We start from the raw sequence: 24831 nt of genomic DNA, 5'->3' as shown, positions 1-24831 counted from the left end.
CGGAGCAAGCCCAACACGGAACTCGATCTCGGGACCCCAGGACCATGACCCAAGCCGAAGGCAGATGTATAACCCACTGAGCCACCCAGACACCCCCAGAGGCGTCTTTCCTCTACCTGGGCTCCTTCAGTTTGACATCACCACTCAGTATTACAAAGGCCTGGGAGCAAAGGAACAAGCAAAGGATCCTCTGTAGGATGGGGTGGGGGTGGGGGAGTGCTGTAAATACACTTCCATTTTTTTTTTCACCTTGACACACTGATAATTTTGTCTTTTCTAAGTATAATTGGCAGTTGCCTCAATGCCAAAGGTACTAGAGCTGTTAATGGAGCTTCTGCAAACGCCAGAGGAAGCAACAGAAGTAAGTTTTTCCTAAGACCTACCAATCTTGCTGGTTGAGGTCCCTGGAGTGCACAGAGAAGTGTGGGGGGGAAGGACAGAGCATCCACCTGAACTGCAAGCACACGCCACAGCTTTAGCCCAAGGAAGATATCATGCCTATTACCTCGCTCTCTCTCCCTCTTCCTCCCTCCCCCCTCACTGTCTCTCTCTCTCTCTCTCTGCCTTTCCCTCTCTTTCTCTCTCTGTCATCTCCACTAGCCTGGTGGAAGGAGAAGGGGCACCAGGGGGCTTCCTCTGCAGCAGCTGTTCATATAGAACAGAGGAGCCCTCTCCTGTCCCACCCTGCATCATGTCAAGGTGATGCTCCTCAAATCCCTCCTGCCTGTTGTAGGAGGGTGAGTAGGAAAAGCGGGACACTGAGACAGACGGAAGGGCCAGTTCTCGACCCTGCCTTAAGTTCCAACCCCTCCAGAGTACCAGCCTACCAGAAACAAACTAGCCATTGCCAGCAGTGTTCAGAAGCTGTTCAGTTTAATCCTTCATATTTGTTTTCTGATTAGAGAATAATCTCACCTTATTTTACATGGTTTTCTTTTACTACTTTTACATTTATAGGATATTAAGCTAATTTTGAAGTCAGAAAATACTATTAATCTTAAATATTATTTATGGTTTAACTTATCGGGTGATTATTCTTTAACTTTTGCATGCACTCTGATGATCCTTATCAGCTCATTTCAAATTTTTGTTTATCTATTTTCACACTGGAAACAGAAAATGTTGTTTTTAGAAAGGAACTGATACCAGTCACGCTCTACACCTGGGGATATTCCTTCTCTATACTAGTTGGCCTTCAACAGGCCCTTTCACAGTTCAAACCAGATTCCCATGGCAATGAACACCTAACTCTAGTTGGCTAGGGCACACTGAATGCTGTATTTTGAACCATCCAGGTCACTTAGGACATGCTCAAACATCCCCAAAGGAGATGCAGGGAAACCATTCAAATGATGTTGCCGTTTTGTTCTCAAGATCATTCATTCTCCATTTGGAGAATGTTGCTTGTGGCCAGGCCAAGCCTGTATCACAACTGGCTGGAGGTCAGCCCTGGAGAAGGGGTGGGCTGAGGAAAGAAACAGGCAGCCACATCAAAACAGAACAGGGGAGGGCGCCTGGGTGGCTCAGTCGGTTAAGCGACTGCCTTCGGCTCAGGTCGTGATCCCGGAGTCCTTGGATCGAGTCCCGCATCGGGCTCCCTGCTCGGCGGGGGGTCTGCTTCTCCCTCTGACCCTCCTCCCTCTCGTGCTCTCTCTCATTCTCTCTCGCAAATAAATAAAATCTTAAAAAAAAATAAAAAAATAGGGGCGCCTGGGTGGCTCAGTTGGTTAAGCGACTGCCTTCGGCTCAGGTCATGATCCTGGAGTCCCGGGATCGAGTCCCGCTTCGGGCTCCCTGCTCGGCGGGGGGTCTGCTTCTCCCTCTGACCCTCCTCCCTCTCGTGCTCTCTGTCTCTCATTCTCTCTCTCGCAAATAAATAAATAAAATCTTAAAAAAAAAAAAAAAAAAAAAACAGAACAGGGGAGGTGCAGCCCCGATGACGGGTCTTTAGCAGCTCATTGGCTCTGGGGGGCTGCCAAGCCAAAGACCTCACTCTTCAGATCCTCAAAGTGGCAGACGACCTGGGCTGGCTCTGGAAGAGGCAAGTCATAGCACTCTGTAACACCCCTTACTGCAGCCTCGATTTGTTCTTCAGAAACATTACACGGCCGTGGCCTCCCTGCCCTGCCCTGCCCTCCCCTCCCCTCTCCACCCCCCCACCCCTCCCCACCCGAGCCCAAAGGGGAAATGAAAGAGGAACACATGCCCTGATGGAGGGGAGAAAGACCCCAGAGTGCTTGCGTGGCCCTAAATATCCACGTACAAATACCTGCTTGTGCTGAACCTGCCTCAGATCGGTGTCCTAAAAACAAGATACTGTTCCCTCTCTTGGTTACTCAAGGCCCGGCAGCAAATGTACTTCACAAACAGGATCGCTGCCATTTCACCGAATTACCCTAACAGCTGACACTTAACGAAGCTTTCCCTACGTGCCAAGCACTGCTCGAAGCACGCTGTATAAGGCTCAAGAGAGGTTCAATAAACAAACTAACAAACAAAACCCTTGCCACCTGCCTACTACAGTATAAACGAGTATCAGTTGCCAGAACAGTAGATAACTTGCCCGAAGTCACAGGAGTAGGTGGCTGAGCAAGGACCGCGGCCAGGGAGCCTGCTCCTGGAGGCCATTCCTCACGCGGCCTGTCCCGCCAGCCCAGTCAGTGACGTCACCGGGGAAGCGCCCCCCACCGCGCGTGGCACAAAATGGCGCTCCGGAAATGGGCTTGGCGCTCCGGAAATGGGCTTGGCGCTCCGGAAATGGGCTTGGCGCTCCTCTCCCCCATCTCCCTCCTCCTCACTGAGGGTGGACCGCGGCACAGAAACACTCTTATTGAAGCTAATGGCCAACTTTGAAAGGAGAAGCCTGATTCAAATTCCACCTCATACTTCCTTTCTCGTGCTCACATGGACGACAGAGAGTACCTGAAATAGAAGGCGCAGTTTTTAAAAAAAATGTATCGTGTATTTGGCTTCATCCCCCTTTCCTCCTTGCTTCGCTGTCTTAGAACTACCAGGATGGAATGTATGCCTCGGTAGTCATGATGCATCATCTGCCTCGTGTCAAACAGAAGGCTTAGATTACTCACATGCTCACAGCTATGTTAGACACATTGCACATTTCATTGTGAAATGACAGCATGTACAGCAAGCATGAGCATTCAGGTTTCCGTTATGAAGGAAGTTGGTAACGACCTAATAAGCATTTAGCAATGTAATAGCGCACTTCCAGTTTTTCCTCCTTAAGAAATCTTGTACTCCACATATTGCGGAAGGCTACCACCTGACTCTGTCCTCTGATTTTCTCTGTGTGCTGGAGTCATCTTTAAAATCCTGAGGAAATCACTCTGGCCTTCTTGGCTTATCTACATTGTGAATCGAACCTTAAATAGATCCGCAGAAAATTTTTAGCAGCTCAGAGTCTCCAGGAGAAAAATAGCACATGGTTTCATTCTTCACCAGTCTTGTCTCTTGTCTTCCATTGCCACCTCCCTAGGTTGTCCGGGAAACATCTCTGGAGTTGTAATGATCTTCCTGGTGTGCAGCATCCCCAGTACTCTTGAACAACCCTCACCCCTTGCTGCCATATTTTAAGAACATACATCTAATGTAAAACCTTTTTATCTGGTACACTTTAGCACCCAAACACTTGGTTTCACTCATTGCACACACACCCATCTGTACTATACACCCTTTGACCTCTTGAGAGTGGAGGCTTTCTTGCTGATCTGTGCATACACAGATGTTATACTGGCCCAGCACGTGGTAAAAACCTATGAAATACTTTTAATATTGAATATATTCAAACCCATGTGGCTCAATATTGGTATTACATTTATGAAACACAGTCTAAATAGCAAAGGTAATGAAAAATAAATTGCATTCGTTGCTGAAATATCTTGTAGGACCATAAAAGAAATCCAAACGTATTATCCACAGCACCACTTACTGAAACTCCCAACTTCTCTTATTCACTTTTTTCTCCCCCGTATCTGCTGCAGCACAGCTGTCCTTAAGGCCCTTTTCAGAAGAAGACACTCTGTCCACCTTCCAAGTGGACATTTGTCCTTTTCCTCTTTCATTTTCCCTACTTTCTCAATAATTTATTATGTGGATGGATTTTGCTTTTGGTCTAGCAAGAAGAATCTTCCATGGACAGGGAAACTGGGTTGACAATGATAGAATTCCTATTAGGGTCCTGGAAACACGCTTTCATTCCTAATTGTATTCCATCGCAGCTACAACAATAAAAGAATTTGACCATCAATTCAGTGAGGAGGAGGGGGAGGGGAACGGAGGTAAATCATTGGTCTTATAAATTCTCCAGATACCAGTGCTTTTGAAATCCCATCGTATTCTATTTCCCTTTTTTATACATAATATGACACATATATATGCATACATGTAGTATACATGTATGTATGATACTGACACATGTGTATGCGGCACATATATGATAGCAAGTTTGTGTAGGTCTCAACTACAAAAGTTCTCTCATGTATGCATTTTCTTTGAAATCTTGCAGCAATGTAAATTTGGTATTATTGGCCAATTTTAGATGTAAGAGAACAAAATCATAGTTTAAGTTAACACAGCCAAAGTCATACCTTAAATTTTTAAATGTCCTTTCGCTGTGCTTTGGCCTGTGGTCTCTATCCCATTGGTGTGCTTATTTTATTTATTTATTTATTTATTTTATTTATTTTATTTTTTTAAAGATTTTATTTGTTTGACAGAGAGAGACACAGTGAGAGAGGGAACACAAGCAGGGGGAGTGGGAGAGGGAGAAGCAAGCTTCCCGCTGAGCAGGGAGCCCGATGCGGGGCTCAATCCCAGGACCCTGGGATCATGACCTGAGCCAAAGGCAGACGCTTAACGACTGAGCCACCCAGGCGCCCCAAGGTGTGCTTATTTTAATTCCCTCTACTGAACTGAAACTAAAGGTACAGACATTATGTCTTACCTTTTACACCTATTATGCTTAAGGCTCAGTAAATACTTCTTGGATTCTTAACTATAATTAATCCTCAGGATTCTATGTACTGTTCTACAATGTATCTGTCCACTTGAATACAGAATGTACCCTTTTACCCTGTTAATTCATTTTAACATGGATTAACATCTCTCCAGAAATAGAATACATTGTGTTAGAGATGGAAGAGAGCATCTCAGTAGAGTTATTTGTTTTCTTTGTATCAATGGGAAAAATGGGAAAATTAGTCATGGTTTGCTAGCTGAATAAACTTCTGAAATGTTCTAAAACTGCTGGTCAGTTTGACCGATTTCCTGGTTGATGAGAAGTGCTCCATGGAGCCTAGAAAGGGACTGATATTTCATAAAGCCTTTAAAAATTGCTGGTTTAGTTAATGAACTTCTTTAGTCGTGACTACCAAGTACCAAAACAAGAAGTCAATTTGGCCAAATGTTTTAAGCCAACTCAATCAAGCCAGTTATTTATTTGAATCAATTTGGTGTTAGATTAACAGAATGAGTTTATCTGTCAAAATAGCTGATCCACATGCAAACTCAAGAATGTTTGAAAAAGATAATCTCATTCACAACAAATCTCCTTCCATAAGTTGTTGACATATTTTCAGGGTAAATATGGGGTTTGGTTAACACGTACACTTTAAGTTTTGTTAAAAGGCAACAAATTGATTCTATTCAGTTTTAGGAATAAAATCTCATTTTATGAAGTATTAATTTTTTAAAAGAAAACCAGATTTACCATTTGAATTATTCATGGGATCTGATTACCAGGACTATATTTCATTAGATCAGTCAAACCTTTAGATTCCATTGAACACAATGAAATTTTTTCTAAGCCAGGAGACCATATTAGACTGAACTTAGTGCTATTCAAGTTTACAGGATGTTCTAGAGGGAAAATAATTCTGACTGATTTAATTATAAAGAATAATTCTGACTGATTTAATTATAAAGAGTAGAACTTACCAAAGTTGGTACTGGTCTTTCTTATTCTTTAACAAAATATGCAAGTATTCCGGTTCTCAAACACTAAAAATGTTGCAAATGATGAAAAATGCCTGCTATACACAAAATTACATTTGTCAGGGAAAGAAATCTAACTCCCCAATTTACATAAGATTTTCCAAATTCGCACAACTCAAACTCAACACTCAATTTGCTATAAACTCAAAAATTGCCTGGTTGAAACATTCAAAACAAAGTATTTTCATTATGTTCACATGGTATAGGTCAAAGAGCATTTTTTTGTAGGGTGCAAAGCAATGCTCTTATCTGTGCTTTATTTAAATACGATATTCTCATATACATGCTTTGCTTAAAGTTGGGCATGCCATTGAAATCTGCCCTTGTGCAGGGAAACCATTTCAAACAGAGGAAGGACCTAGAGGCTTGATCCAGGTTTCTTTCCCTTGATTTCACCACCGTTAGCCCTGGCTGCCAATTGGCCTATTTTTGCTCCCCCCACCAGCTGCATCATGGAGCTGTCCAGGGACCAGAGCCCACTGGAATAGTCAGCTTGGGTTACATTTTTTCTTCTCCAGAGTCAAGACTGCATTTCTTGAAAGAAGGTCTGCCCCAGATTTCAGAACTAGCCCTTATCACACTCAGGGGAGACAAAGTCTCCTCTTCTGAAGCCAATATTTGCATTACTAAGTCTTGTTAGGAGTCTGAGCTTTTTGGACAAAACTGAGGAAATGCTTCTCATGCTGAACATGGAATCTTTGCTTTATTTGCTACTTTCCTTATAAAACCTTTACTACCTGTCTACCTCTTCCCAAAGAAACAACCTTAAGATATGAAATATGTAGGGGGCGCCTGGGTGGCTCAGTCATTAAGTGTCTGCCTTTGGCTCAGGTCATGATCCCAGGGTCCTGGGGTCGAGCCCCGCATCGGGCTCCCTGCTCCGCGGGAAGCCTGCTTCTCCCTCTCCCACTCCCCCTGCTTGTGTCCCCTCTCTCACTGTGTCTCTCTCTGTCAAATAAATAAATAAAATCTTAAAAAAAAAGAGATATTAAATATGTACTTATCACAATGCACAGTAATTGCAGGGACAAGTTCCAAATTTTTTCTGCAAGTGTCCAAATTCTCAAAAATTATGATAAAATGTATTTTCTTCATAAAATTCATTTTCTTCATAAAATAATAAAATTTTAAGTTTACTACCCTCGGGGACATATTGCAATCTCAATTTTGAGAGAACATTGACGATTAAAGGCAATGTAGGCTTAGATGTTGGGTTGTTGGTTATGCTCTGTCCCTAGCTAAGAGTTCGTTTTCTCTGACACTTGGCTTCAGCAGAAAGACAAATCCCTGCTTATCATGTGCCTTCAGATAAAAACAGTAAATCTTAAATGCCTGAAGAGAAGAATCGGCAGTGTTTGTTGATACAGCTATCTGCCAAACAAGATTGTGAATTCCGGGAGAGCCCAGTCTGTGTCTTGTTTCCTGCGTGTAGTACCAGGCCTGCCTGAAGGTAAGGCTGCAATAAGTGGATGAATGAGTGACCATTAACCCAGCTCCTGGGGCCAAGAGCTCTTGCTTTCAGGCTGTATTCTTCCTGCTCCTACCTTACAGCACTCCTCCAGTTGTACTTCCAGAGAGCAAATAGACAGGCAAGCAGGCAGGCACCTTTGTCCCTAAACCCCGAGAGAGTAATAATATCGTATGTAGAGAGTCCACCTCTAGTCCCAAGTCCAGTCTTCTCCAACTACCAAAGTTCTGGGCGCTGTGAACAGGTATCAGACATGGTAGGTAAATTATTAAATTTGAACTGAACATGCGTTTTTTATTATGTTAATCACCATACATTACATCATTAGTTTTTGATGTAGTGTTCCATGATTCATTGTTTGCGTATGACATCAAAATGCATTTTTAAAAATACTTGTGTGCCAGGTACTGTGCCAACTGGTTAGGGTATAAAAGTCAATTATGAGAGAGAGAGGAGAAATCGAGAGAAAGAGACAGAGAGAAAGAGTGATAGTAAGGGGTCAGAGCTGAGGAAACACAGAAGAAGGATTCTTAGCCCATGGATCTAAAAGAGGCTTCCTGGAGGTAATGACTGTTCTGCTGAATGTTGAAAGATGAGGTAGAGGGGTGCCTGGGTGGCTCATTTTCGTTAAGTGTCTGCCTTTGGCTCAGGTCATGATCCCAGGGTCCTGGGATCGAGCCCCGCATCGGGCTCCCTGCTTGGCGGGAAGCCTGCTTCTCCCTCTCCCACTCCCCCTGCTTGTGTTCCCTCTCTCGCTGTGTCTCTCTCTGTCAAATAAATAAACAAAATCTTAAAAAAAAAAAAAAAAGATGAGGTAGAATTATCAAAGCAAAGTCATGAAGAAAGGAAATTTCAGGCTGGGCAAACAGCTTGAGTAGAGGCAAAGAATCTGGAGTCAGCATGACGCAAGTAAGATGTCAGCAATCAGCTCCTTATTGCCACAGCATGAAGTGTGAGGTGGGAATGTGGGAAATGAGGCTGACCAGGAGATGAGTGCCTTCCCAGGCAGACTAGGCTGAGACTTCCTTTGGAAAGCTGTGGTGAACCACTAAAGGATTCTAAGGGCCAACAAGTGCTCATCTGAGTCACCATGGGGCCTCTGACTCTCCCTTTGACCTCTCTATTTCATCTTTCACCTCCATGGATGTCTTATACATGCTGAGTGTCCTTACCAGGCTTCAGAAAGCTCTATCAGCAGACACATGGCCAGCTTAGACAATCACATTTTCTCCTCCAGAGCCTTTGTATATTATCATATGGAACAAGATCACTTCCAATGCAATATGGTTCACAGGCTTGACCACCCTGATAAAACCAAGGACATTCACATGGAAAATGCCAAAGGTCTCAATCATTACATTCAAACTGTATGCTTAATAATTCACCTAAGCCCATTAAGATTCAAAGAGGAGAAAAGATAAGACATTTCACTCCAAAAAAATTGAGACAATGGACTCTTTCAGGACACTACTTTATTTCATCAATTGCTTTGTTGTAGATAATCTTACGGTTCTAGAAACAGTGAAATCAGGGGCGCCTGGGTGGCTCAGTTGGTTAAGCGACTGCCTTCGGCTCAGGTCATGATCCTGGAGTCCCTGGATCGAGTCCCGCATCGGGCTCCCTGCTGGGCAGGGAATCTGCTTCTCCCTCTGACCCTCCCGACCCTCCTCCCTCTCATGCTCTCTGTCTCTCATTCTCTCTCTCTCAAATAAATAAATAAATAAAATCTTTAGAAACAGTGAAATCAGAGGTGGTTTCTGATCATTTGTCCCCGTTGATTATTTTTGGACCCAAGATGACAGGAGAAGGGGGTGTGGTGCTGATAGAACATGGAGGCCACAAGCAATATCAGCGTCAGAGTTAATGACCTACTTTTTCCCCAGCAATCTCTTGCTCTAGTTCTTCCTCCTCACCTGCTTCTATTAGTGCTACAAGGAGCACAAACGAGGGCTCTTGGAAGTGTGAAAGGCCAGGCTGATTTGAAAATATGTAGCTATTCTGAAACACTTACCAGGTGTTAACGGGCTGAACTGTGTCCCTCCAAGATTCATATGTTGAAGCCCTTACCTCCAATGTGACTGTATTTGGAGACAGGACCTTTAAGGAGATAATGAAGGGAAGACATAAAAGTTAGGACCCGGATCTGTAGGAGTGGTGTCCTCATAAGAAGAGGAAGAGACATGAGAGGTACCTCTCTCTCTACTCATGTACAGAGACCATGTGAGTACATAGCGAGAAGACAGCTGCTTACAAACCAAGGAGAGAGATCTCACCAGAAACCAAACCTGCTGATACCCTGATTTGGACTTTGGGCTTCCAGAACCATGATAAAATAAATTTCTGTTGTTGAGCCACCAAGTCTGTAATATTTGGTATGGCCGCCTGAGCAGACTAATACAATAGGGTTATCAATACATTTAATGTAACCTCTGCCTTGCAGAATTCAAAGAGCCTGACCCATGCTGGAGTAGACTGGGTGTCCACACAGTCAGGTCCTTCTTTCTGAAACAAACAAAAAAACACAAACAAAAAACTTTTTTAAAAAATTGTGTAAGAAACAAATGTTCATATAATACACATGGGATTTGAGGATATTTAAATTCTTCTTCTCATTCCAGACCCTCACTGCTAGAGTCTTCCTTTTCCAGAGGAAACTCCTGGAAAATATCACTACTAATAGATTAGAATATAGACAGATGGATGGATAGAGATCACCCCTCTTTTTTTTTTTTTTTAAAGATTTTATTTATTTATTTATTTGAGAGAGTGAGAGAGAGAAACAGCATGAGAGGGGAGAGGGCAGAGGGAGAAGCAGGCTCCCCGCTGAGCCGGGAGCCCGATGTGGGACTCGATCCCAGGACTCCGGGATCATGACCCGAGTCGAAGGCAGTTGCTTAACCAGCTGAGCCACCCAGGCACCCGAGATCACCCCTCTTTCTATATAAATTAGAACATTCGACATATACCGTCCTGAATCTTGCTTTTTTTACTTATCAGTATTTCATAAAAACTCATTTCATAGTATACTACAGGTAGAGGGGTTTCATATTTTAACAGTTGTGATTTATACCATTTATAAGAATATAGCACAATTTATATAACCTGTCTTCTATTGAAAGGACATTTAGGGTTTTTCAATCTTTGTGCTTTGATACAAATAATACCACAATAAAATAGATGTACGTTCATCTTTGACACATATGTATGTGTAACATAAATTCTTAGAAATTATATTCTGTTTCAAAAATATTTGTATTTTTAGATATTTTATATTTATTTTATAGAAATTGCCAAATGCAGACATTCTGCCAACTTTCAGAGATAGCTAGAGGCATTTAGTTCGGCTACCAGGCTCTACTTCTCCGTGATGTCATTATCAAAGGTCTTTCCTAAACAACCTCCATATGCCTAAATGCCATATGACCAACTTCTTCCTGAACTTGACCTAGGGAATGATCCTGGAATGCTGGGTCTCCAAAGAAGTCACTTGATCTGCTGAGCAAACAGGCCTTCTTCCCTCTGTTACTACTCAGGCCCCTGGGACTCTTTTCCTCTTCCAACCTGCTGCCATGGGAAGTGTTGTGACTCAACTTTTCAGATTCTTCTCAGTTTCTAGGAAAAGAAGAGAAAAGAAATTAAAATTAAGGGCTGTATTTCGCTCCCACACCCTAGGAAATGTGCTTCATTTTCTTGAATAAGCCTTGGGGAGATAAGATTATTTTCTTTTTTTTTTTTTTAAGATTTTATTTATTTATTTGACAGAGAGACACGTGAGAGGGAACACAAGCAGGGGGAGTGGGAGAGGGAGAAGCAGGCTTCCTGCTGAGCAGAGAGCCTGATGCGGGGCTCGATCCCGGGACCCTGGGATCATGACCTGAGCCGAAGGCAGATGCTTAACGACTGAGCCAGCCAGGTGCCCCGGGAAGATTATTTTCCTGAGAAAATGTTCAGTGTCTTCATTGGCACTTCGAACAGAGCTGGACTGCTCCAGAGGATCACACCAGTTTCGCTCACATGAGTCAAAGGTCTGTTAGCTTTTTATTTTCCATTTTTCCTCAGAGGGGGAGGAAAGTACTAAGAACAATTTGCACTAATAAACTCTTCTGAAAAACCTGAGAGTATGAGCATTTTCCCAACTCTAGATATTCTTCCTAGCACAACTGGATTCCCCGGATAAGTGAGAAATAAACCCTGATCAATTCTTACTAGATTCATGTGATGTTTTAAAACTTGATTTAGCACTTTGAAGTACAGAAGTGTCAGGGGATGTGTAGTTTACTAAAATACCACACATTCTAGTCCATTCAACAATCCACAGGGGCTGGGCGCCTGGGTGGCTCTGTTGGTTAAATGTCTGCCTTTGGCTCAGGTAATGATCCCAGGGTCCTCGGATCCAGTCCAGCACTGGGCTCCCTGCTCAGCGGGTAGTCTGCTTCTCACTCTCCCTCTGCTTTCTCTCTCTCTCAAATAAATAAAATCTTAAAAAAAAAAAAAATCCATAGGGGCCCTCTTGGGTTTTGGGAACATTTCTCCTTTTGCTAAAATTATTTTGTATTTAATGTTACTTACCATTTAAAATAGACATCATTTGAAATATCTTTAAGTGGGGTTACTGGGTTTTTCTGATCCTTCAGCTTTATCCCCCAGGGGATGCTGATGACCACGATTTAGTGAAATCCCCGACTTTAAGATCACAGAACACATGGCTTTCTTCCTCTTAATACTTATCACAGTAGAACTGAATTTTACTTGTTGGTTAATATTTGAATCTTACCTGCTATAAGCTTCTTGCGGGTGTAATAATGTTTGCTTTTCTTCGACATGCACCCCCAGCATCCAGCAGAGCGCTAGGCATCCGGGAGGTACTTGCCAACAGCGCAGTCACGTGTTGGTTATAAGTCGCGTCCAACAGTGAATACAGGATCACAAGGGTAATCTGGGGCCCAATGTAAAACTGAGAGATGAGTTTAGATCATTTTACAAGTCAGAGTCCGGGGTCAAGGAATATATTAATCCAGGGCTGAAGGTCTGATACCTGGATCTTACAGATCTATTTAAGTAAATGCATGGCTTATCTAAAAGAAATAGCTTCCCACTGAAGTACCTGTTTTTGATCTATACCAGTGTTTCCCAGCAGGGTGGCCCCTGGATCAACACCATCAACATCACCAGGAAATTCGTTGGGAATGCACAGTCTCAGGGCTCGGTCAGACCTACCGAATCGGAAATTCTGGACCAGGCTCTTTTAACAAGCGTCCTGGTGGTTCTGACACACTAAGATTGGAGAACCACTGAGATACACAAATCTTACCACCACTTTCAAATGGTAGAAAAGGCAGACGAATGAAAACATGGAGCCCAAGTTTCTTGCTGGAAATGTAAATGAAAAAATGAAGGAAAGAACTGAAAACCAAAATCTACACAGGATTTTTAGCTGTATTCAACAGTTCCCTGCCGAAAGCCTTGAAGAGAGTAGCCCACCATATCCTCGCCGACATGTCCGTTTTTGTACAATCTTGTTTGCCTATCTGCATTCAAAGCACTTAAAACTCCCTCTTACAGCGAAGATGATCTGAGAATAATTTCATGACCTAAAAAAGTTTATTGAGATAATCATATTGAGACAAATAATATGAATATAAAATAATAGTAATAATAGACAATATTTATAGAAAAAAGGAATATGAGTAAGAGCACAGGCTGGGTTTAGGCAGTTTGGTTTTGAATTTTGACTCTACCACTTCCTAGTTGCATGACTTTGGTCAAGTTACTTTAATTTTTTTTTTTTTAAGATTTTTTTTTTTTTTTTACTTGAGAGAGAGAGAGTGAGCACAAGCAGGGTGTAATAATGTTTGCTTTTCTTCGGCATGCACCCCCAGAAGGAGAAGGGAGGGAGAGGGAGAAGCAAGCTCCCTGCTGAGACAGGAGGAGCTCCATCCCAGGACCCTGGGATCATGACCTGAGCCGAAGGCACACGCTTAACCGACTAAGCCACCCAGGCGCCGCAAGTTACTTTACTTTTCGTAATTTGGTTTCCTCATTCATAACAGGGAGTTCAATAATAGTTTACTCAGTTCCTCCCTCATAGAGTTGCTGTGAAGATTAAATGCAATAAGATATATGGCCTTGGCACATAGTTCGTGTGCAATAAAATTAACCATGTAATATGCAGGATGTGTGCATAAATATCCCCCCCCCACACACACACTGTCTTGGCCCCATGGCCTCCCCAGTTGAATCCCAGGTAGTGTAACAGCAGAGCTCCTGCTGCAAGTTTAAGACACAACAGAAAGAAGGAGGGGCACCTGGGTGGCTCAGTCATTAAGCCTCTGCCTTCAGCTCGGGTCATGATCCCAGGGTCCTGGGATCGAGCCCCACATCGGGCTCCCTGCTCCGCAGGAGGCCTGCTTCACCCTCACCCACTACCCCTGCTTGTGTTCCCTTTCTCACTGTGTCTCTCTCCGTCAAATAAATAAATAAAAATCTTAAAAAAAAAAAAAAAGACACAACAGAAAGAGAACTGGGGCTTCTTCCAGTGAGACTACATGCCTCAGTAAGAAGACACCCCCACCCCCTCTACCCCCTCACTAACACGCCCCCCATCATGCTGAAGCTGGTGTAATAGGAAGTGGAGTTGTGTTGTGTCTGTGGTGAGAAGGCAGACCTCCCAGAGGTAGACAGGGGTCCAAAAATTTCTGTCTTCCCATTCTTCCCCCGCCACTTGGACACCAGTAAGAAATAAACATTACCAGCAGGCCTGGGAGGGGTTCCCGTGACTGGGAGAAGGGAAGTCTTATCAGAAGGACGTGGTGTGGCCAACTCCAGGGCTGGGTGTGGATCCAACTACACCTGGGTGGTCACCAATGCCAAGGAGCCAAGTGGGACCGGAGTTGGTCCTGGCTGAGAAAGCCCGGTGGCCATCTGGGGGACTTCCCTGAGAAGAGGAAGAATGCTCAGGTAATGAGCAGCCAGAAAGACAAATGTTCACCCTGAGTCTCTTTGGCTAGTAACCCCTCAGCAAGGAGAGACATCGATTCCCATGAAAGTACGATGTTGGCAAAACCACATTTAACGAGAAGAACTATCATAACAAATAGGCTAGGGGAAAAAACGATGAAAATGGCATTAAACGCTGATATTTTTAGCTGTCCAATGAGGTTCCAGAAGCCATCCCTTTTCAAAACATGACAGATTCATCAAAACACTGCGAAGCAGCTGCGCTAGTAGGTGACCCTTCTGTTCAGGAAACAACAGACGACAGTTCACCACACATTTTACATAGGAATCCTGTGTCTCTTCTAAAGGGGAACATTTAGAATCACTCACATTGGCTGTGTTTCCCTTTTTTTTTTTTTTAAAGATTTTATTTATTTATTCATAAGAGACAGAGAGAGAGAGAGGCAGGCTCCCCGCCGAGTAGGGAGCCCGATGCGGGACTTCCATCCCAGGACCCTGGGATCATGACCTGAGCCGAAGGCAGACGCTTAACCATCTGAGCCACCCAGGCACCCGGCTGTTTCCCTTTTAAGTTTGAGCAAGGTGCTGAGGTATTCAACTGAACTTTGCCTATATTATCACAATCTTTTCAGGGCCTACTCTACCCATATAGATAGAAGTGGAGCATAAAGAGACCTCTTTTCCTCCACCCTGTCCTTGCACACTCTGAGGGAAAGAGGCCGTAATCACAGTTCTCAACCTCCCTTTAACTCTGCATATGGAACAGGCAAGCATCAGAGAAATCTTCCAAGTACAGATGCAAAGCCATGTTATCTCAAAATTGCACCTAGCCGTGGGATCCCACTGAAGCCATAAAAATATTTTTATAGCGTTGACTTAATCAAATGTAATCTCTAATATCGCACTGTTTCATTTAACCACCAACTAGCTGTCTTTATCTATAATTCTGTGATTTTCTATTGGCACATCTGAGATAGATTTTCTCATTTCTTTTGAAAGGCTTTTTAATTGAGACTTCATGTTAAAATCCAAGGGCCACAATTTGTAGACAAGGATGCATTCAAAAGGTATATACTTTTGTACTTTAAATATGTGCCTCCCACTTAGTGCTCTTTAGGTGAGTGAGGGTTGGCTCTGTATAAAGGAAGAGAGAAGGAATTATGTTTTAAAGTTTCATTCGGGGACAGAATGTCTAAGCTTCCAATTTGATTGACTGAGTCATTCCCATTAAAAGCAAACTGTAATTTTCATTGGAATAGAAATCAGTGTGATTTAACACATCCCTTTTTATGGAAGATTGCATTTCACAGCCTATAAGAGGATCACAAGTGACAAAAAAAAAAAAAAAGGCAAATTTCTCACCAGTACAATTTTCTGATGAAAATGCCTATTTAGGTCTGTATTTTATAGAAGAAATCAAAGATGTCACTGAAGGGCAATACATTCTGTTAAAAAAAAAAAAAGCCTCAGTGATAAATGCCTAATGAGAGTGTTAAGAGCCCTGGGGATAAATAAAGGGTGAGTTATTTTTTGCCTTTTCCCCAATTCTGATAAAGGTAGCTCAACAGCCAACTCTCATACTTATCCTTTAGGAATTAAGTGATCTGAACTATTTCTCCCTTGGTGCAGAGAATACGTTTTGTTTTGTTTTTTTCCTCATTTAATATTGCATACTTACGGTTTTTCAAAGATTTGCAAACTTCAGATTATATTGTTTTATAATCTACAATCTAAAGCTCTGGGAGGCTGGAAATTAAGTGATAAAGTGTTTAAATATAGTTGATAATAAAGGGAGTTTGGGTGATATGTTATTTTGTGTTAGCATGGATGCCTAGATATTGCTCATTTAAATCATTTAATCAAACATAAAAATGTTTTAAAGATTTGAGATTCGAGATAGAATATAGTATTTCTCTATGAAGAATGTCATCAGTTTAATAAAAAGACAGCTGAGTTGTCATATTAAATCAAAGTACTTTATTTCAAAAAGATCAGTAAAAATATTAGTTCTTATCCTCAGAGGAGAAAAGTTGTATTCTTCTATTTAAAAAAAGAAAAACCTACTTATTAGGTTTATAGGCACATGTGCATTTCAGAAGAAACACTATTATTACCTTAATATCAATGTCCCAATCTACTTCTTACCTATCTTCAAATGTTTAAAAAATGCACATGTTTAAAAAATCCTGTTGATGGTGGAGTTTTGGCATGTTTTTAACTAGCAAGAAAATAGACAAATTAGTTACTGGCAAAAGAACAGCATGACTGTGGGGAAAACAAACAAACAAACACAAAAACTTCATCCTTAAAAGAAATGAGGGGGTTATTTTACAATCATGGATCATTGAAGCCCACAGTTATAGACCAGATTAATTGTAATTTTAATTACAATTAATTAAATTGTAATTTAATTTAATTGTAATTAAACAATTACAATTGTTTGTCTGCCTTCGTTGACATGGCTGACTGGCTTACGCAAAACAGGGTAAAGATTTCCCAGCTAGTGGAGTATTTGAAGGCCAAGTAATCGGTCAATTCTCAAAATGACGAATTTTTTAATAAAAAACAGTGAGACTTTGTGAAGTATCAGCTGCACACAATAAGCATACATACACAGCTGCCTTGTCTTGGTAATCTGACCAAATGACAGCCAGTCATAGGCTGGGCAACAACCTGGTCCTTGGACAAAAAGATAAGGTGAGCCAATCAATTCCCCTTTCATGAATTATAGCTATAAAATACCTAAAATTTTTAGTTCATGGTGGGAGCTCTAGCTTGAAAGCAATGACAAAAAATGGAACCGAAGCTTTCATGAGTCACGCACATGCTCAAGTTATGAGGAACAGAAACTATGGGTAAGGAAAGGAGGCTGGTCAGTGGAGGAAAGATGCTAAAACAAATCTGTGAAAAGCAGAGATTCAGAGGGAGGGAGAGAGCGAGAGAGCATGCGAGTGCTAGAGGCTGAGAGGCTGGTCCCAGAGCTTCCTGAAGGTTTCTGCTACTAGTATTTTCCATGTGAGTCCTTACAAAAAATCCTTCCTTCCTTCCTTCCTCCCTTCCTCCCTCCCTTCTCTCCTTCCCTCCTTCTTTCCTTCCTCCCTCTGGTAAATTAAAAGATCTTTGACCTTAATTATCAAAAGGGTCCCACCACTACATTTTAGCAGAAAACAAAACAAAGTATGTTATATTTATGCAATAGAAAATTACAATCAAGAGGATTTAGTCATTCAAAAACAAATTGTCAGGGGGCGCCTGGGTGGCTCAGTTGGTTAGGCGACTGCCTTCGGCTCAGGTCATGATCCTGGAGTCCCGAGATCGAGTCCCGCATCGGGCTCCCTCCTCCGCGGGGAGCCTGCTTCTCCCTCTGACCCTCCCCCCTCTCATGTGCTCTCTCTCATTCTCTCTCAAATAAATAAATAAAAAAAACCAAATTGTCAGTAGGTTATCTAGTAGACCTCTGTTGTGCAGGCTTGCCTGATGTAGGAAAGACGTTATTGGGGTTCGAAGCCCATGAGCAAGAAAGAATTCTCAAGACGTCTTTGGTGCAAAAAGGTGATTTTATTCAAGCACGGGGACAGGACCCATGGGCAGAAAAAGCTGCTGCACCGGGGTTGTGAGGGGTGGCTGATGATATACTACGGGGTTGGGGGAGGTAAGGAAGAAGGGAGGTTTCAAAAGAATTTTCATATGCTAAAGAGGACCTACAAAGATACTGGAGGCCTTGCCATTGTCAAGTTAAGGTTGTTTTTCTCCTCTAGCAAGGCATTAACATTAAGATAGTTGGGAGATTCCTGGAAGAATGTTACACCTGTCCCACCCAGATCTTAACGGCAGTGGGGGGGTGGGGAGAGGTTGCAAGGTGTCAGCTTATGCTTTGTGCCCACAACCCTCTCACCTTATTTTGATAACGGTTCTTTGATTTTCCTTTGGGGACTATCCCACACCCACTGACCCCTCACCTCTGTCACCACCTCTCCAGAGCAGGCATGTGACTCAGGTTTAACCCATCAGTGGATATGGACACTCAGACCACAGTGATAGATAATAGCCATGACAACATTATATACTTACAAATCACTTTAAGTTTTGAGAAAAACGTGACAAATAATATGTGGAGAAAGAAGGAAAAGTTGCCGTTAAGATCTGGGGCCAGGGGCGCCTGGGTGGCTCAGCCGTTAAGTGTCTGCCTTCGGCTCAGGTCATGATCCCGGGGTCCTGGCATCGAGCCCCGTATCGGGCTCCCTGCTCCGAGGGAAGCCTGCTTCTCCCTCTCCCACTCCCCCTGCTTGTGTTCCCTCTCTCGCTGTGTCTCTCTCTGTCCAATAAAATCTTAAAAAGAAAAAAAAAGATTTGGGACCATGATAGTCTCCCAAATAAAAAAAACAACTTCCAACTCTGCTATTAATTACCTAAGTGACCTGAGTCAAGCCCCTTCCTTTTTCTGAGCTTTAGTTTCCTTGTACATAATCTGGGGAGCTGAACGTAACTGTAATCAGGGTTTCTTTTCCTTCCTAAATCTCAAAACCTTTCTTAAATTGGAAATTCATCAGCCAAGTATGCACCTCCTTGTTGGGCATTTACAGAGGTGCAGGTGCTATGCCCAGGGTTATAACAACGATCTTTTCACAGTCTTGGCCCTCAGGGAACTTGCAATGGAGAATTTTGAAGTAGGCAAAGTGTATCCCTTCCCTTCCCTTATGGTCTAAGCTCTTGACCTTATCTTTCCCAACCGTTAAAACTTACCCTCTTTAGGGGCGCCTGGGTGGCTCAGTCGTTAAGCGTCTGCCTTCGGCTCATGGGCTCATGGGCTCAGGTCATGATCCCAGGGCCCTGGGATCAAACCCTGCATCGGGCTCCCTGCTCAGCGGGAACCCTGCTTCTCCCTCTCCCACTCCCCCTGTTTGTGTTCCCTCTCTAGCTGTCGCTCTATCTGTCAAATAAATAAAATCTTTAAAAAAAAAAAAAACTTGCCCTCTTTAATGACACTTAATCAGAAAACAAATCGGTGAAATACCTTGCTTCATTTTTTCCCCTAAAGACTTTCTGTCTTCTTTCTTGATTCCAGAAACACAGCATTTGACAGAGGTCATCTGGCCACAGTTCTCCAACATGGAAGAAAATAATGTTTTATTCATTTTTTATTTCCAGAGCATCTTAGAATTCAAAAGGTGGACTGATTCACTGAACAGAGGCAGGGCAGTACAGTTACAGATCTGAGCTATTTTGAAGGATCTTTACCCTCAATACGCACTTATATGTAAGGATGGTCTTGGCTACGGATCTGTTCAGCCACTTAAAGCTGAAAGAACCAAACTGTTGTTTCTGTATCATCAATTAACTCTATTACTTGCAGAGTAGACTTTGTGGTGACTGGTTGATCTAGTTTTTCCAGCTGGATTAGCAACTCATCCCCACTGTGAACCAAAGCTACTATAAGGTCTTGAATCTTTGAAGCAATACCACCCTTCTTTGCTCCAACTGGTAAACCTTTCTCCTTCTACCTCACTGGACGCTAGAAATTCCAAATATTCTACTATAGCTACTGCCCTTCCAGGTTGGACAAGGAAAATGTGGGTACTTAAAAAAAATGGTTCCTATTAACATGTTACCTTCAGCTAGAAGTCTAGGGGAAGAGTTGGTTTCTCCCAGGGGAGTATTAGTACTTTCTTAGTCTGCTGGGTGAATTTTCTCTGCTTAGACTAGACCTGAATTTTCTACTGACTTGCCCACTCTTGAGGCTGCCGATGTAGAGAGGGGAGAGGGTGTGGGCAGAAATAAAGCGCCCAAGACTCCGCAGCATTTCCAAGGGTGGGGCAAATCCCTAAAAGGCAAAATAAAGACTTATTTGGAGAGGGGTGAGGACAGGGAGGAAAATACACCCCTGCGAAGGTGAAAAGCAGAAAAAGTAGAAACATTGTAGGAATGGGGGGGGGATGAGAATTGCCAAAGACACACAATTTTGTTTCAGTTAGATCTGCCCACTAAGCAGTAAACCCATTGGTTGCTCCAAGGGGTGGAGGTGGGGGCACCAAAACCCTATCTGAGTTGATTCTTTCTAGGTGGGGGAGGGGAGAGTAGCCGATCTCAGTGAGACACAAAGACTGAGGTCATTTACCCCTACTTTATCTAGGCATCTGTTACATGCTTTTCTTCTTTAAGTGGCTTGAGACAATCCTTGGGCTTAAAACCATGAATTGAATTGAAAGCTAAAAATACCTATCTCACTGAGGAACTGGTTGGATTAATTAGGTTCTCTTTGCATTATTTCTAGTTCAGGTGTATTTGATTGTCTTTTTTTTTTTTTTTTTAAACAAAGCTGCACTTTAGTGAGTGGTTGGCAGTATGAGACTGGCAAGCTGCTCTAGGCTCCTTGTAGCTTCTCTGATTCTTTGCAGTGCCTTCTCCTACAGGTTAACACAATTCATTGTGATAATGGAAACCCCGATTTCCTGGAAAGATTATGCTCTAACTCTTACAAAAAACTAGAAAAAAGCTAAGGACTTCAAATTATTTCTTCTTTCCTCTTGGCATCCAATCTTGTTCTCAAAGCAAATTTTTGTAAATTTGTTTTGGTTTTTATTATTAATTTTACATTTAATCTTCATTAAGGCAAAGATTTTTTTTTTCCAGTTCAGCTTGGTTTCCTCTTTATTGATGTGCCTCCTACCTTCCCCCCGCAATTTCAGTCCTTTCCATCTACCCCCAAAAAGGAATGTAGTGAAAGGAAGGGAATGTTGGGGTTCTGAGCCCCTTGGACAGTTAGAAAGGGAACAGAAACCAAAACAATCGCTGGATGTGACAGATTGACAATCGAGAAGTCTAAAGCAGAGTGGGAAAAGTGGTAAGAGAAAGGGGAGAAAGGGGAGAAAGGAGAGGTCCAAGAGGTCACCTCCCCCATGAGCCCTTCTGCTAAGAGGGGCTGGAAGAGAGCCTCAAACATTAGGAAGTGCAGGTCCTGAAGAAGGGAGGTGGTGGTTGAGCCTGGAGGAGGAGGAGGTCAAGGAAGGGGGGGCCACCTCTCTCTTTGTAGAACGGGACCCCCCACCTCAGGGGGAGCAGCTTCACAGACCGCAGACACTTTCATCACTGGAGGCAATGTATAGAAAGAAGTCTTCTTCATGGTGTTCCTGGTGTAGCTGACCCATTGCGGCACTGGTGGGTGGAATGACATTGTTGACAAAGAAAAACAAGGCATCCTCAGCTCGGAGATGAATTCACTTCCGGATCAAGAAGTAGAACAGACCAACTGTGAGATCAGAAGGCACCAGATATTTCTTTTTGTCCAGATCTCCTATCCGGGCTTTGGGAGCCTTTTCTACTATCACCGGAACCCGGTCCGGGTATTTCTTTGGGATCTTCTCGCCCGCAGAGCGACGTTTCTTGAACGAATGCTCCTCTTTATACACGAACTTCATCCTCCCGGAACCGGGCTGGACCAGGCTGGGCTAAGGGAACCCGGGGGGTAGGAGGTGGGGGGGAGACGGGAAGGGGGGCGCCGGCGACCAAGGCAAAGATTTTTATATGGTTTGTTCACTTGTTAGCCCCCGAGTCTACAGCATAGAAGCATTCAATAATTACGCATTGTTGGGGCGCCTGTGTGGCTCAGTCGTTAAGCGTCTGCCTGCGGCTCAGGTCATGGTCCCGGGGTCCTGGGATCGAGCCCCACATCGGGCTCCTTGTTCAGCGGGAAGCCTGCTTCTCCCTCTCCCTCTCCCCCTGCTTGTGTTCCCTCTCTCGCTGTGTCTCTCTCTGTCAAATAAATAAAAATCTTTAAAAAAAAAAAATGCTAAGCTAAAATCACATCACAACTTTGAGCAGTATGATAAGGACACTCTAAAAGACATTATGAAAGTGGGGGGAGCCTGGGTGGCCCAGGCAGTTAAGCGCCACCCTATGGCTGGGGTCATGATCTCAGGTTCCTGGGATGGAGCCCCATGTCCAGCTCTCTGCTCAGCTGCGAGTCTGCTTCTCCCTCTCATTCTCTCTGTGCCCCCCCCCCAATAAATAATAAAATCTTAAAAAAAAAAAAAGACAATATGAAGGTACTTAATGGAGTTTTAAAAAATGCTAATTACAGGGCGCCTGGGTGGCTCAGTTGGTTAAGCGACTGCCTTTGGCTCAGGTCATGATCCTGGAGTCCCGGGATCGAGTCCCACGTCAGGCTCCCTGCTCAGCAGGGGGTCTGCTTCTCCCTCTGCCCTCTTCCTTCTCGTGCTCTCTATCTCTCATTCTCTCTCTCTCAAATAAATAAATAAAATCTTTAAAAAAATGCTAATTACAAAAAATGAAAGAATATTCATGGAAGCCTTAAAAATATTCAGTTATATAAATATATTATTAAATTTTTACATATGTATGATTTGCAGTCTTAATGTTTATTGTGCTTGACTTGCAATAGATTCTATGACTAAAGGCACTGTGCTATGGCCAAAGATGCCAAATGACATTTTTGAGTCTGTGTTAAATATGTGAAGTTTCCACAAATGCCTAGAGGTCTAAAATGTTTCCTAAAGAGGCAGAAGGTCAGTCAATGTGATAAGGGAAAGAGAGACTTCCATTTTCCTTGAGAGCTCACTGAGCAGAAACCAACAGGCACCGAGGCAGCAGTCTCATTAAAATGGCTGGGATGCATTCACTTTGCCATTTGAAGGAATTCAGCAGTACAGAGGAGAGCTACAGAAGCAAAAATGCTTAAGTGCACACAAGAAAGTCTCATTTGCTTTGGGAATGGTTTGCTTTTCTTGTTTGGAAAGGAAGAAGTCTCTAGGATGTCCACCTTCCACAACAAAGCAGAGCTTGATAAATTCCCATCATCTGGGAAGTAGAGCCTCCTTTTGCTGATGTGGCTGTCTGCAGATCTCCCAGGTGTAAAAAGAGGTGAAAAAAGGTCATCAGATATATAGGTAGATCGGCTGTGATCCCAAGAGGCTTGAAGTACTGGGGGAATGCAAAACCGTTTAGGGATAAAGCTGGCCTTTGTGTCTCTAATTTCAATGATTAAAAAAAAAAAATTTTTTTTTTAAATCCATCTATTAAGTGTGAATAAATCCCTGAATTCTGCTGTGCCCGGTCCTCGCAGCTCCAAATGCCTGAAATAGGAACAGTGGTGGTGTGAATTAGTTGGCCTAAGCTCTTGGGCTGCTTCCAACTTCGCTATTGCTCATGCCCCACAGGTCAAGGAAAGAAGTGATGTAATGCACTTAGCTGGGCCACTTTAATTACAATGCAATGGAGAGGGGGAGGGGTTATAGGCGGTGACAAGTTTAGCGCATGACTTGCCCTAGAGATGCAGGAAACAAAAACATGGACAACCATTGGCTGCGTCCACTTCCGACCGGGTATCTAGCTGCTAGTCTGGAACCTTGAAACACTTATTTCCTGGGAAGGGGGGTGGCGCTAGCCTACAGAGCGTCAACCATAAACACACAGCGCGCGCGCGCACACACACACACACACACACACACACACCCCCACGGAGCCTGGCAGCGTCCTCTCTGCTGAAATGGGCGTGGGGCCGAGTGCTTGGCCCACGGTCCCCAGAAGGTTGCTCCAAAGCCGGCCGCAGCAGCTGGGCTCGGCGCTGGGAGCCCGCGGAGGACCCGCGTCCGCGGAAACTGGTGTCACCCGGGCCCGCTCCCAGTGAGCCGTGCTCGCGTCATTCATTCGCAGCGTCCGGAGCGCCCTTCCAGCGGCGAGCTGGGCTTCGCTGCGTGTGCCAGTGGCCCCGACGGCGAGTGTTACTGCACGGTGACCTCGAGGGTGCGGAGCGGCTAGAGACGGAGGCGGCCCGGAGCTCGGCTCGGTGCTGCGGGAGCAGCCGCGCCCCAGCCCAGCTCGGCCCTCGCCGCGGGGCCGTGTGCGCTCCTGTCGCCCGCAGCCCTGCTCGCCGCGGCCCCGGATCGCGGGACTGAACGCCACCACTTCCTCCTCCGCCCGCTCCCCTTCCTCCTCCTCCTCCCGCTCCTCGCTCCGCCGTGGGCCGGAGCCGGGCTGCGGGCCGGCGGGCCTGGGCTCGCGGGGGGCGGCGCCGCCGCGGGGAGGATGCTGCTCGCCGCGCCCGCGTCCTCGCCGTCCTCCCCGGCCTCCCGCGGGGGCTTTGTTGGGGCCCGGGCGCCGCGGGCGGCCGGCTGGTGAAGCGGCTCTCCGCCGCCGCACCTAGCGGGCGGGAGGGCGCGCGTGTGCCCGGGGGTGCGCGCCTGTGCGCGCCGGTGTGTGCAGGACCCGACCCGCGGCCCCATTGTGTGTCCGCTCGCGGCGCCCGGGAACATGTGGGTGAACCCCGAAGAGGTGCTGCTGGCTAACGCGCTGTGGATCACCGAGAGGGCCAACCCCTACTTCATCCTGCAGCGGAGGAAGGGGCACGCGGGCGATGGAGGCGGCGGCGGCGGATTAGCGGG

The 24831-nt window shown here is 44.3% G+C and overlaps 1 protein-coding gene and 1 pseudogene across 2 annotated transcripts in view; one reads left to right on the top strand and one right to left on the bottom strand.

Annotated features, from left to right (window-relative positions):
- Nucleotides 1-21294: 21294 nt before the first annotated feature.
- On the bottom strand, nucleotides 21295-21850 carry LOC123847521 (gamma-aminobutyric acid receptor-associated protein-like; annotated as a pseudogene).
- Nucleotides 21851-23861: 2011 nt separating this feature from the next.
- The window catches only part of TBC1D9 (TBC1 domain family member 9), a 120439-nt gene continuing 119469 nt past the window's right edge, over nucleotides 23862-24831 (top strand). The window contains exon 1 of one of the 2 annotated variants that reach the window (XM_045880406.3): nucleotides 23862-24830. In XM_045880406.3, the coding sequence (XP_045736362.1) occupies nucleotides 24701-24830 (130 nt within the window). In that variant the 5' untranslated portion in view covers nucleotides 23862-24700. The remainder of the gene's footprint in view (nucleotide 24831) is intronic. The other variant, XR_010409573.1, reaches the window with a different exon arrangement.

This window comes from Mirounga angustirostris, unplaced genomic scaffold (genome assembly GCF_029215605.1).
Source record: "Mirounga angustirostris isolate CCGP_5_RB_7025 unplaced genomic scaffold, mMirAng1.0.hap1 SCAF_2, whole genome shotgun sequence".
Classification (NCBI taxonomy): Eukaryota; Metazoa; Chordata; class Mammalia; order Carnivora; family Phocidae; genus Mirounga; species Mirounga angustirostris.
Note: the sequence above shows the minus strand (reverse complement) of the source record. Positions and strands in the feature narration are given on the sequence as shown.